This window comes from Cydia pomonella, chromosome 16 (assembly GCF_033807575.1).
Source record: "Cydia pomonella isolate Wapato2018A chromosome 16, ilCydPomo1, whole genome shotgun sequence".
Classification (NCBI taxonomy): Eukaryota; Metazoa; Arthropoda; class Insecta; order Lepidoptera; family Tortricidae; genus Cydia; species Cydia pomonella.
In genome coordinates this window covers 3359783-3373785 of record NC_084718.1, presented here as the reverse complement: position 1 = coordinate 3373785, position 14003 = coordinate 3359783, and the positions used below count along the sequence as shown (strand labels likewise).

The following is a 14003-nucleotide window of genomic DNA, read 5'->3' as shown; positions in this document are numbered from 1 at the left end:
CTTCCGGCCGATTTCGACCATGGCGACCACTTCGACTCCTAGTTAGCTCGGCACTCGTGCGCCCGAAGATGGCTGACGTAGCCGATCTTCGAGGTGAACCCCCGTGCACAGTGAGGGCACGTGAGGACACCAGCTACGTAATGGTAGTCAATGGACGCAGGCTGGCGTATTTTCAGCTCATCGCGTTTAGCGTCGAGGTCAGCTTTACGCAATAATACTATTACCTATCGAAATTAAACTTTCATGAGACATATTTTAAACTATTACAAACGAATAATTCAAGTGAGTGTAACCGTGGTATCTAAATATTTTAATACTACCTATGTCTATGCTGGTATAGGTAAAAACCTTAAGTCACCTGTTGTATGTAGTTGTGACGTGTTCGAATAGACATTTGTTTTTTTTGTGTGTGTGTTTTAAACATGTATTGTCTATTCGAACACGTCACAACTACATACAACAGGTGACTTACTTAAGTTTTTTACCTATAGCCAAGTAAGGCATATGGCTTCCAAATCTAAAGTTGTACTTCAAACCCCGGCCCGAACCAATGAGTTGCCTAAAAGTTTGTTTCCGACATTTGTTTTGGAAGGCTTCTGCCTTGCCTTAGTTAAAATATACCAAGATACCTATATTTTTCTTATATGAATAATAAAGCAACAACCCTTTTACAATTCAACGGAGGCAGACGTTTTCCTAGTTTTCTTTGTGACCTTTCTTGACCCTAACCTTACCCAAAACCTTCTCTATGATATTTTATAAAAAATATAGTACATTTTCATCTTTACTTTACAAACGTGGTACGAATACGGGTCCTAGCCCTAGGTAGTATAATAATATACGTCTATTGAATAATATTACCTTTACGGGTACCACCAGTATGAAATATTCGCTAGCGTGTGCATTACTTACTTATGCATCTTTATTACTTTAAGTATCATAGCTGCGCTGGAATGTTCTTCATCATCATCTCAGCCATAAGACGTCCACTGCTGAACATAGGCCTCCACCTTGGACCTCCACATGTACCGGTTGGAGGCGACCCACATCCAGCGTCTTCCGGCGACCTTAATAAGGTCGTCTGTCCATCTTGTGGGTGGTCGTCCTACGCTGCGCTTGCTAGTCCGTGGTCTCCACTCGAGCACTTTTCGACTCCATCGGCCATCTTCTCTACGTGCAATGTGGCCTGCCCATTTCCACTTCAGCTTGCTAATCCGGTGGGCTATGTCGGTGACTTTAGTTCGCCTACGGATCTCCTCATTTCTGATTCGATCGCATAGAGACACTCCGAGCATAGCCCTCTCAATAGCTCGTTGAGCGATTGAGTTTTGAGATGAGGCCGATAGTGAAAGACCACGTTTCGGAGCCGTAAGTCATCACTGGTAACACACAATGTTCTTGCAACTCAAATATTAGCAAGATTGTTTGGGTTGTATTGTACCTCATACGATTGCATGTTATATATGCCGAGCTAAGCGTATATAATTAGTTTAACGTAAAAACCAGTTTTTAATAAAAAGGCTGAAATCGGGTTTTCCTTAGCTGTAACTAGTTTTCTGTATCACCTTAATAAACACACGGTTTTACTAATTACTAATGAGGACTAATTCCACGGTAAAAACTAGGTTTTATTGTTTTTTTTTTTTTTGTCAAAGCTAGTTTTAACAAAGTGCCTTTACGACAGATATACATTAATAGCTCTAAGAAATAAGATTCCTAGAATCAACGGGAATAAGTACCTACACAATAGATATGCCCACGCTAATATAAAAAATAATACTGAAGGTAAAAAAAACATTTCAATTATAAAAGACCGCAAAAAATTAAGTGCACTAGAAATCATTTTCCCCAAAAGAAGCCACGGTGAAGTGGCCCTCAAGATTGTGGCGATTTTCTTCTTTCATCCATTTTCAGCTCAAGAGCTTCATTTATGCCCTAGCACTACTTGAAAAGCCAATTCGAACGATAACTTTAGAGATTTCTTGGTTATTTCATTTGGTTTTCTTGGTTTCAGAGAGCGTAAAAATTAACGAATTATTTATTTTAAAATCTGACCAAAAAACCTGATATTTTTTTTACTGCGGCATATTGTTAATAATATTAACAACCGTTTCCGTTTGTGTATCAATGCAAATAAGAATTTTCTGTAGATAATATGTTTTGTGTTTATAAAATACTTGTACGAGTAAGAAATTTTTCCTAACATTATCATCATTCAACGTTCTATCATTGTCGGCGTATTTTTGGGTATGAATGGTTATGAATCCTGAATAAAGATTAAAAAAATTCTTTAAACGCGATAATTGAATATTTCAAATGTGCGTCTTTCAAAGTCGAATTATTCAGTTACCGATGCCTTCCCTTGTAATCGTCAGAGGAATGAAACAAAATTTACAATGTTTATTACTTACTAACAGCGCAGTTACTATTGACCAACAAAGCCTTATCAATAATTAAAATAATTTGCGCATAAACAAGGCCTTAATTTTCTAGGTGAACCGAACGGGTTAGTAATGAAAGCAGTATACCTACTCTTTGAGCTCAGTTCTATATTTGGTGACAGTGAAAATGTTGGCCGAGACTGTTGACTCAACACTTGAACAGGAAAGTAGCGCAGCGTACGTTTGCACTTGCGCAGGTCGTCAACTACAGAGTTGGGTAGCGTTCGGAAAAGTACTCGTTGAGCACGGAATCGTAGTTAGCAAGAATCTTAGTCAGTCCCGGATCTTTGACTGAACAAAGTTGAGGAGTTAGTTGACGAGCGCCTCCGTCAGCAGCGAAAGTATGACTAAACAGTCTCAACAGGATACGTTTCGGGGAGTGTGAGATAGGATTACATGAGCTAATCCTCCCATATCTGTTCTGCCAACGTGAGACTAGGCGCAGACTTGTGTTACAGATGAGCAAGCAACAAGCCGCGCTCGGAACGATCCGTACAGAATTGTCTGTTTTTTGAACAAACACAAAGAGGCGAGCAGTGTGCGCGGGGCCGCAGCGCGGAGGTTCGTAGTGAATACGTAGTAAGAGCGCGCTAAGCGAACACGCTTGTAACGAACATACAATGAAAGGTAGGATGATACATTTCATGTTACGTTTCACCAGACTGTATGCGCTTTTGTTATTACACTGCCAATGATTAGCACTAAACGCTTTGTTTTCAGATTTGTTACGCCAACAATGGCTAAAGAGTGGAACTCACTTCCTGCAAATCTATTACCAGCCCATAAAAACTTGTATCTTTTTGAGACTGAATAGATTCTTCCTAGACCACATGAGATTGTGATCAAATGCTTATATCCAATAAAAAAAACTTGCCTGTAGTAGTTGAGGACCTGCGTGAACACGCCAGGATGCTGGTCGAAGAAGTACTTGTTGAGCACGGGGTCGTAGTTGGCAAGCGCCTCCGTCAGCAGCGACAGTTTGACTCATTAGCCTCAACATTTTTGACTCAATACTTGCCTGTAGTAGTTGAGGACTTGCGCGAACACGCCAGGATGCCGATCGAAGAAGTACTCGTTTAGCACGGGGTCGTAGTTGGCAAGCCCCTCCCTCAGCAAAGACAGTTTGATTCAACAGCTATAACATTTTTGATTCAATACTTGCCTGTAGTAGTTGAGGACTTGCGCGAATACGCCAGAATACCGGTCGAAGAAGTACTCGTTGAGCACGGGGTCGTAGTTGGCAAGCGCCTCCGTCAGCAGCGACAGTTTGACTCAACAGCCTCAACATTTTTGACTCAATACTTGCCTGTAGTAGTTGAGGACTTGCGCGAACACGCCAGGATGCCGATCGAAGAAGTACTCGTTTAGCACAGGGTCGTAGTTGGCAAGCGCCTCCGTCAGCCGCGACAGACGGGTGGCGGGGATTTTCTTCAATGTCGCCTTGTATGTCTCGTGCCGGATCCCACCGACGTTGAGGACCACGCGGTTCTCCGCGTCCATGTTCAGGAGATTCATTTCTGGGGGCAAAGGAGAGGAAATGTTAAGCTGAGTCATTTTGCGATTTAATACACATATTTTTATTAACTACTAACATTGCCACCTTTGCCAATTGCTTACCTCTTCTTTATGTGTTGTATTATTTGTACTGTCTGGCCTCGTTGGTAGTGACCCTGCCTATGAAGCCGATGGTCCCGGGTTCAAATCCCGGTAAGGGCATTTATTCGTGTGATGAGCATGGATATTTGTTCCTGAGTCATGGGTGTTTTCTATGTATTTAAGTATTTATAAACAATTATAAATTATATATATCGTTGTCTAAGTACCCTCAACACAAGCCTTATTGAGCTTACTATGGGACTTAGTCAATTTGTGTAATAATGTCCTATAATATATATATATATATATATATTTTTTTTTTTACTGTTTCTGTATCGAGGTGTGCAATAAAGAGTATTTGTATTTGTATTGCATGAGCAGCGGATAACCGTGCGCTGCGTAAACTTTGCCGCGTTAGCGTAATGTTAGCAAGATTCACGACAGTATAAATTCAAAAAGGAATTGTCTTAAATTTTCGTACATTATAATTTATTCTGTCTTCGTTGTGTATTTTGGCCCTTTTTAAAAGCTTTTATTTAACTCGAACTGTTAGTATGTAAGTTTGTTAGTCAGTGTAGATCAAATCTTGAAAGCTAAATTTGATTTCCGATTGAGTTGAAAGTTTGCGTATGTAAGTCGGATGGCAATGCAATATTATGGTACCATCGAGCTGATCTGTATTGGAAACAGGAGGTGGCCAAGGGAACTCTGTGATGAAACAAAGCAGCCTAATTGTCCTTGGGCTTTTTAGAATTGTCTCGAGTATTAGTAGCCTGTAGTAAGAAAGTACAGTCAGCGATAAAAGCTTATGTTAAAAATGAAAGTTTTGCCAAATATTTATTAAGATCCCTCATTGTAAACCATTTTTTTTCCTTTAATATAAAATTTGCCTTATTATGTTATGTACCTATTGCACATAATACTGATTGCAATAACTTAAATGTAAAAGTAATCTTTAATGTCATCTACAACATTGACAATTCTCGCAGCGTTCTATAGGGGCTATCAGTCTTCTTTATTTACTAGACTCTGGTTAAAATGAAACAAACGTAAAACAAAGTAAACTAATGCAGCAACTCTATAAAATAGCTGATGTTTCCACAGAGTACAATGTAAAAATAAAACAGAGTATAAAACTGCTTTTAGCAGATGTATTTTTTGCAGCTGGACATTGTGTGAACACGAGAAAACGTAAGAAAAATACTTGGGTCCAAAAATGAGATTATAACGCAATACACTACTCCTTTTTTTAGGGTTCCGTACTCAAAGGGTAAAACTGACACTATTACTAAGACTCCGCTGTCCGTCCGTCCGTCCGTCCGTCTGTCACCAGGCTGTATCTCATGAACCGTGATAGTTAGGCAGTTGAAATTTTCACAGATGATGTATTTCTGTTGCCGCTATAACGACAAATACTAAAAAACAGAATAAAATAAATATCTAAGGGGCCTCCCATACACCAAACGTTTTTTTTTGCCGTTTTTGTAGATAATGCTCGTTTTAAATCATTTATTCAATTTTTCTTATACGATAGCGATCTAACACATTTTTTTTGCAAGAAATTGTTGACTTTAAATGAACAAATTATTACAGCTTACCTATCTAATAAATATGAAACACCATAGACTGTGCATACCAGCTGCAAGCAGACCTAATAATTTTATGGAAAAAAAACATTTTTAGTACAAGCTGACTGTATTTTTCTTTCCACAGGTAACTAATACTCATTGAGACGATTCTCACAACCCCAAACAAAATTAGTTTGCGTTGTTTTTATCACAGAGTTCCCATGGCCACCTCCTATTTTCATCATCAGATCAGCTCCATCTCATCATAATATTGTATTGTCATCAGACTTACATATGTATGCAAAATTTCAGGTCAATAGGAAATCGGGGAGTGAGTCAAATTTAGCTTCCAAGATTTGACCCACACTAACATACATACTCATACATACTAACAGGGCAAATTAAATAAAAGATTATAATAAGTTTTTGGCAAAAATTTAATTTTTGGTACAAGCTTTTATTTCTGACTGTACTTTTTTTCCACAGGCAACTAATACTCATTGAAACAATTCTAAAAACCCCAAACATAATTAGGTTGCGTTGTTTTATCACAGAGTTCCTATGGCTACCTCCTGTCTCCATCATCAGATCAGCTTGATGGTACCATAGTATTGCATTGTCACCCGACTTACATATGTATGCAAATTTTCAGCGTCATCGGAAACCGGGAAGTGGGTCAAATTTAATTTGCAAGATTTGTCCCATACAATACATACTAACAGGGCAAGTTAAATAAAAACCTGAAAAAGAGATGGATGGACGAGTTACTCAGATGCATTCTTGGACGCCGGATTGGTCGGAAAATACAGACGACAGGATTGAATGAACAAAGCGAGGAGAGGCCTTTTGCCCACGAATAGGACACTAAATTACACAAAAAAAAAACAAAAGCAACTTTACAAACATTAAATCTCAAATTAACTTTATGGACGCACAGAAAGTGCGTTTGGAAACAAAGCATTCAGTAAAAACGGGAAAAATGAGGGAAACCGAAGCGGTTCGCCAAATCTTAGGAGCTATAAATCAACAGTGTTGACAGGCCACGTAGCTACTAATCGCATTCACGGAGGAAATGTTTTTATTTTGACATAAAGCGTCGCAATATTTACCTATACTGAGGAGAATTCACAAAAGCACGTAAAGTAAAAGGAAATGCGTAACTTAATCTTACACAGTTCGAATTAGCCCCAAAGCAAAGCTTATACTATGAATATATAATAAAGTTATTTATAACTTAGTGTTTTTGTAAATATGTTTGTTTTTTTTTTTAATTTTTTTGACATTTCGACAATACCTAGGTTGTCCCTAGCTATGTATACATTGACATTTTCTTTTTTGTCGTGACATTTCTTTATTTATTAATTTTATATTTTTTGTTTTAATGTTAAGTTGACGATCTTTTAGTGAAAGCCTTTGTTTTATCCTTTTGTGTAAAATACTGTGTCTTTTTCTTTAAGAAATAAATAAATCTAATCTAATCTAATCTATGGGTACTAGGCGACGATATACATACGTATAAGGTATGTATAGATAAGTACCTAAATAATTATATACAAGGAAAAACCTCAGAAACAAATATCTGCGTTGATCACACAAATAAATGGCCTTACCGGGCTTCGAACCCATCGGTTTCATAGGTAGGGTCACTACCTACTAGACCAGTCCGGTAGGTACATTTAAGGGAACTGAATGGCATTGTCGTAACAAGGACATTGTACAAGTATTTAAATACACCAAACAGTTGAAAATTGTGACATATCGATGACATTTGGAGTATTACTTGCGTTTAGTTGCAAATGTAAAAACTAATACTAAACACTAATCAGTATGTTAACAGGATCTTAGGAAAGTGTACACGCTCGTAGGGGGCTTATCGCATAAAAATAAATCATTAATCTATCTCTCCCTCCCCAAAATGGAGTTGAGTAGAATACCGGTTTCTTGCAGTTAGAACGAGTCGAATCATCATCGAGTTTTGGTTCAGAAGTCAGATGAAAGAGCGAGCTTACCGATGATCTCCCGTGTCCCTCACACAGTAGACTACGGCGACCGACTTTGCCCACGCCTCCACATCACTGCTATGTAGTCGCCCTCAAGTCTGCTGAACCTGGTGTGGGGGCACATCGCTGCTGTTCCCGGCAATCCTGTTGACAATGAAACGTGGTTTTAAATACTGGTGATTTGCGCCAACTTTTTTTAAATTTAATAATCAGGAAAATTTTCAGCTTTTTAAATTATAAATAAGTATTTATCAATAGTTAAACTTTTTGACGCCAATGATGGATGTATCCGCACCGTTACGTGGATCCAACGCCGAAGACGGATTAACGCTTCGTCTAAGCACTGGTCAGTGCGGATGAATTTAAACTTTATGCTTAATACAATATAGATTTAAATTCGTACGCACTGATCAATGCTTAGACATACGAGGGGTTAATCCGTCACAGATCAAAGAGCAACACAGACCTACATGCATATTCATAACGTTCAATTTCAGTTTTGACGTGGCGAGTGACAGCTTTTGTGTTTGACACGGCGTCGAAAAGGTTAATGTTTTATCAGGTTATTATATGATTGTAGCCTAGTACCCAGTTTGCAACAAAAAGGCCCCGTCGTCGCTTGTTATCAAAATAAGACCATAGTGAACGACTTTACCATATGAACCTAGTCTCAATTTTCTTTCCTGGGCATTGACACTATTAACATTATGGATTGTTTTGACCTCTCTTTGTTCGTTTTTTAGGGTTTCTGAGACTGGTTTTATTTTTACCCTCCACATGCTAATATATGACAGTAGTCGCCTAGAAACCCTTATAGTTTCGCCATGCCCGTCTGTCCGTCCGTCCGAGGCTTTGCTTCGTGATCGTTAGCGCTAGAAAGCTGCAATTTGGCAGGGATACATGAATCATGCATGACGACAGAACGGTAAAATAAAAAGTAGAAAAAAAACTTTCAATGAAAACTATAGCGAATATGGTCCGTTTTTGAGTTACGGAAAAAAGTCTTCTTCTTAGTAAAAGGACGTACAAAGCGCTGCGAAGGTACCATATTTACATTCACTCTTATTTTCACTAACTGCATTTTAATAAGGGCAAAAAGTCCAGTCAGCCGACCCTGACTGACCTAACAAATAGGTCGTTATTTCGGTGGTGGCGTGGCAACCGTGTATCGATTCAACTGATATAAGGTCACGCGTGGTATTTTGAACGGTGGAGGTGGGTGGTATAGTACTAGTTAGCTTTCCTTTTGGAAGGGGATCCACGGTTTATTATTTACTAAACGACCCTTATTTCCGAATATATAGACGTGAAAATTACCTCCGTTTTGAGCACATTGTACTTCGTTTTAGTAAATAATAAAGTGTAAAAACTGGTGGTGTTAGAGGGCGATATAGTGATACTAGTTAACTCTTCTTTTGAAAAAGAATTCACAGTTTATTATTTACTAAACGAGTGAGTGAAAATTACCTCCATTTTGAGCACATTGTACTCCGTTTTAGTAAATATTACCTGGGCGACCGAGCTTTGCTCGGTTATAACTATTTATTGTAATATGGTGGTGTATAGGTGATTATCTTAACTAATTTTTTTTACTAAATTAAACTTGTCTAAAACAATAAAAATTAAAAAAATATATATAAACTTGAACATATGAAAAAAAAGTTAGTCACAGGGCGAGATTCGAACCCGTAACACTCGTTTAGCAGTCGTTTTGTTGTAGATTAACTACAACACGACCGCCTCACACGTCTGCCCTGCCACGCAATAAACTACTTTATTACGACAGCATTAAGGTAACGTAATCCGCTGGACCAGACGGACAGTGGCCGGCAACACGAAATTAGCGACCATATTCTGCGTCTAAAGAAAAACGCATGAAAACTCGAAAACACGCGTTTTCCGAAACATAAGACTAATCTAGATCGATTGTTTACCCACAGAAACCCTCAATACCAAATTTCAGCAAAATCGTTAGAGCCGTTTCCGAGATCCCGGAAATATATATATATGAATGTATATACAAACGTGTAAAAACTGGTGGAGTTATAGCCTGGTATAGTGATACTAGTTAACTTTTCTTTTGGGAAACAATTTGCAGTTTATTATTTACAAAACGAGCCTTAATAGAAGAAGATACAGAATATAGAAGAACAATAATCATCGAAAGAACTTAACGCTATTACATAGTTCTGTAACTTGCGACCGACGTCAAGTTAACCCAAAACACGTCACTTCTGTTAATTAAGGGGTCTATAAACACGCGATCGATCGATTTAACCCTACAATGGCCACAACTTCGTTAATCCAGGCCGATCATCTGACGAGTGTTTTGTTGAAGCGGTGAATCGTATAAATGCTTGAAGTTCTTTGGATGACAATCTATTTAACACACATCGTTAATAGCTTTTAGACATACTTTTTAGTAATAGAGGGTAGTTATAAGTAGTATTTCAGAGTCTACGCTCGTATTTGACCAGAGCGTGATTTGTGTATATGTATACTTTAAGAATGTGGCACAGAAAACTTTCTTTATGGATAAAATGTCCTTTTGCCTACAATGTTTCGTAAAAAGTAAAAAAAAAAACTTTTCATTTTCCCGCCTAAAGTTCATTTAAAAAAATAATGTCATTTGCAATCCACGCACGGTATAAGCAGTGTACACCGATTTACAACGTGTAGTCCAACTTCGAATAAAAACAAATATGTGCAGACCTCGGGTAAAAACAAGTGACGACGCGACAGATTCAAGTCTGTTTAAGCATGGCTCATACTGACGTGGAGACAGCTCGCCTAGTTTACTTCAGTTACTTTCACAGTATTATGTCTTATGGCATACTGGCGTGGGGGAAAGCAGCTGACATAGAAACCATCTTCGTTCTTCAGAAGAGAGCAATCAGATCTATTTATAACATGGCTTCTCGTGACTCACTGAGAGAACGATTCAAGGAAATAGATATTCTCACAGTAGCTTCACAATACATACTAGATGTGATAATGTATACGCATAAGAATATAAAGTCCTTTAAGAAACTGTCTGATATCCATAGTTATAATACGCGAAATAAACAAAAGTAGTCTCCCAAGTTTCGTCTACAGAAAGTTAAAAAATCATTCATGGGAAACTGTGTAACATTTTATAACAAAGTACCCTTAGAGGCATGGAACCTGCCCTATACTTCATTCAAGCAATACGTCAAAAATGCACTTCTCAAAAAGGGATACTATAAAATAGATGACTACTTGGGAGACACGGAATCATGGCCAAGTATCCAGTCTCAAAAGCTGTAATAGTTTTGCGTGCAGTGTCCCGGAGAGGCATATGGCGCTGTTGTTTCTAGCTGTTCAACCTTATGTATTAATGTTTGTTATGTTTTAGTTATTTTGATGATGACATTGACATATTAAATACATAGTAGTTATGTATTCTGTAGAACTAGTTTTAAGATTGTTAGCTTAACAGTCTCTTGACGTGAAACATGTATTTCATACAATTTTTTTATTTTTATTCTTTGACATTTTGAGAACCTTTACACCTCCAAATCTTATTAATGTCATCACTATTGTGTATTTTTTTTTCCCAGACCGTGGGGACCTTATACATCTCCAAACTTAATGTATTAACCGTGGAGACTATACGTCTCTGTCATATTGTATAATATACTTGACTTGGTACGTATGTGTTCTGTAGCATTAGTTTATGATACTGCTAGTTTAACAGTCCAGACGCGGTTTATTTATTTGGTATAAATTTTATTTTGACACTTGGAGAGACTTTACATCTCCAAATTTTATTAGTATTAGTACTCTGACATTGGGGACCTTTTACATCTCCAGATTTAATGTGTTTTTAACCATAGAGACTATACATCTCTATTGTATTGTAGTAATTATTTATTTTAAGATTATTATAATGTAATGTTTACCCAGGTATTGGCTGTTGTATTTATAAATGTTGTTATGTATTTTTCATGCCACTATATGATGTTACTATAAATGTTGTATTGACTTGTAAAAGAGCCCTTGAGGCCTACTTGCAGAATACATTTTTGAATTTTGAATTTTGTATCATGTTTGCTAAGGTTTGCGTTGGCGGCGAGCAAAAAATATCCTATTCCTCACTTAAAAATACACTATTACCTATTCCTCCGCAGAGAATAAACGAGTGTTGCGGATATTTTCAAAAAATCCACTTCTATCATTGTGTTATAGCAAGTAAATTTGAAGAAAAAAAGTTAAAAAAAAATACTAGATACAATGAGATGAGAAATCGGTGTATGGTAAAAAAGCTTCTTCTTACTGAAAAACATATTGAAAAAAAGTTAGCGTGAGCGAGAGAAAAGAAAATCCGAGATTGAAATAATATATTTTACAGTACATATGGGGCTGCTTTATAGCACTAGTGCGAGAAGTAGCATATTACGTTACTGTGTCGAACATTTAAAGGGCCATATGTACTGTAAAACGTTGTACGATACATGTGCGAATAGGTAATTCGCAACTCGTGTCGATTTAAAACACTCCCTTCGGTCGTGTTTTAATTTATCGCCACTCGTTTCGAATTTCCTATTTTTTGCACTTGTATCGTAATGTACTATTTCCGATGAAATTTCTTTATGGGCTGCTAATTACTCGGCTTAGTATACGGAAGATAACAGAGTGCTCTTGCGAATCGAGAATAACCAGTAAAGGTGCATGTTTGAGGATGCTTCTAGAAGCAAGGTTTCGATCATTTGCACTTGTTCACCGATACACTGACGCCCATAAAATGACCAATATTGATTAAAAGGCGCTTGCCGCTATCAAAGCACCCAAAGCATTACGCTTCTTGGATCCCGCAAAAGAATAATGATCCTAAATTCTGGAGCCAGCACTGTACAGTCGCCATCAGATATATCTGAGCGGCCGAGGTGCTCAAAACTATCTAAACACGCACTCTAACGTCTTGGCAATAGAGGCGTGTTCAGATATTTGTGAGCACCTTGGCCGCTCCGATATATCAGACGGCGACTATACTGCATAAAACATTGAAGATGGCGTCGATGTTTTGGAATGGCCGTCACAATCACCCGACGCCAATGCAATACAAAATTTTTGGGCGTGCATGAAACTCAAATTACGAGGAAAGTCTTAGTGTTAATGACCTAACTCGAGAACTGAAGTCCGTGTGAACGTCTTAACCTTGTAGTTTTTCTGAAAATTTGTACGAAATTATCTCTCAAAAATGCCAATCTATTATTGATAAATCAGGAGACCGGGTGCTTTATTAAAAACAAAGCCTGAATATTACTGTAATTAAAATACTCTTAGTATTTGACATGATATCTCTTTTTTCTAAGTTTTACTGGTCACGTTCTTGTCGCAGTGTATGTAAGATAAAGATAAAATACATTTATTCGTGACAGTCATAAACATGTACGAACATGTACAGGTAACAAAAACAGACGAACAGAACATTAAGCGGGCATCTTGAAATGTAATGTATAATTGACAGAAGCAGCTCGATTCGGGCAACCAATGTCACTTTGACGTTAGAAATATCGTAAATAGATCTTAATGGGATCACAACGGAATCGAAATAAACGTTAATTTTGACATGTCGTTTAGTTATCGATCTTTCCAAGATCTTGAACACGTCATATAAGGTCATCGCGCCAGCCAAGTAAGTAAGTAGCAGAGAATATAAGTAGTCATCCTTTTTAACATTTTCTCCCATTACTCGTCTTACTCGGTATTACATATGTGTCTTTCGTCTCTCTTTATCGGCATATTATGCGCGATGTCATCGTCGCGTCACGTTCGAACATAATATATTATAAACGACCTGCCAATGATCTTTTACGACGCTATATTTGTACGACAAGAGTGGGGGCTTAAGTGGCATAATACTTTGGCATGGTAAGCGAAAACGTACGAGTATAGATCGTGATATTAACGACGATGCCTGCCGTGACTTGTAATGTCATGTTCTTAAAGGTTAGATTTGACAAATCTGCGCCATCGTGGACACGTGACACGAACTATAAACTCGTTCTAATTTTGTGTAAAATTACAGTTAAATTCTCCATATTGCCATTAGGTAATTTACGGCGTAAGTGGACATTAGAAATCTAAATTGGACATGTATGGAATTTATTGCGCGAAAATTTGGCAATAATGCGGACAAAAGTAGTAAGGCGCGTATTTTTTACAAGTTCATGTGAATAGCTGACGGCATTTCCACCGCGATACACCCGGCTGACGTTTTTTTTTTTTAAATTTAAAACAGTATTTAAATTATCATGTGACACAGTATCAATCGGGAGGCGCTGACTGAAAAAAAATTTTTTTACATGTTCATGCACGAAAATATATGCACGAAAACTACATTTGCAGAGCAGACCCCAACCACAACCTTCAAA

The 14003-nt window shown here is 37.7% G+C and overlaps 1 protein-coding gene across 1 annotated transcript in view; it reads right to left on the bottom strand.

The window, feature by feature from the left end:
* Positions 1–14003, bottom strand: part of LOC133526223 (potassium voltage-gated channel protein Shaw) — a 177412-nt gene that overhangs the window by 42619 nt on the left and 120790 nt on the right. Inside the window, exons 3-4 of the mRNA XM_061862751.1 lie at positions 7615–7749; positions 3748–3958 (exon numbers count right to left, since the gene is read on the bottom strand). Of these exons, the coding sequence (XP_061718735.1) occupies positions 3748–3956 (209 nt within the window). The 5' untranslated portion in view covers positions 3957–3958; positions 7615–7749. The remainder of the gene's footprint in view (positions 1–3747; positions 3959–7614; positions 7750–14003) is intronic.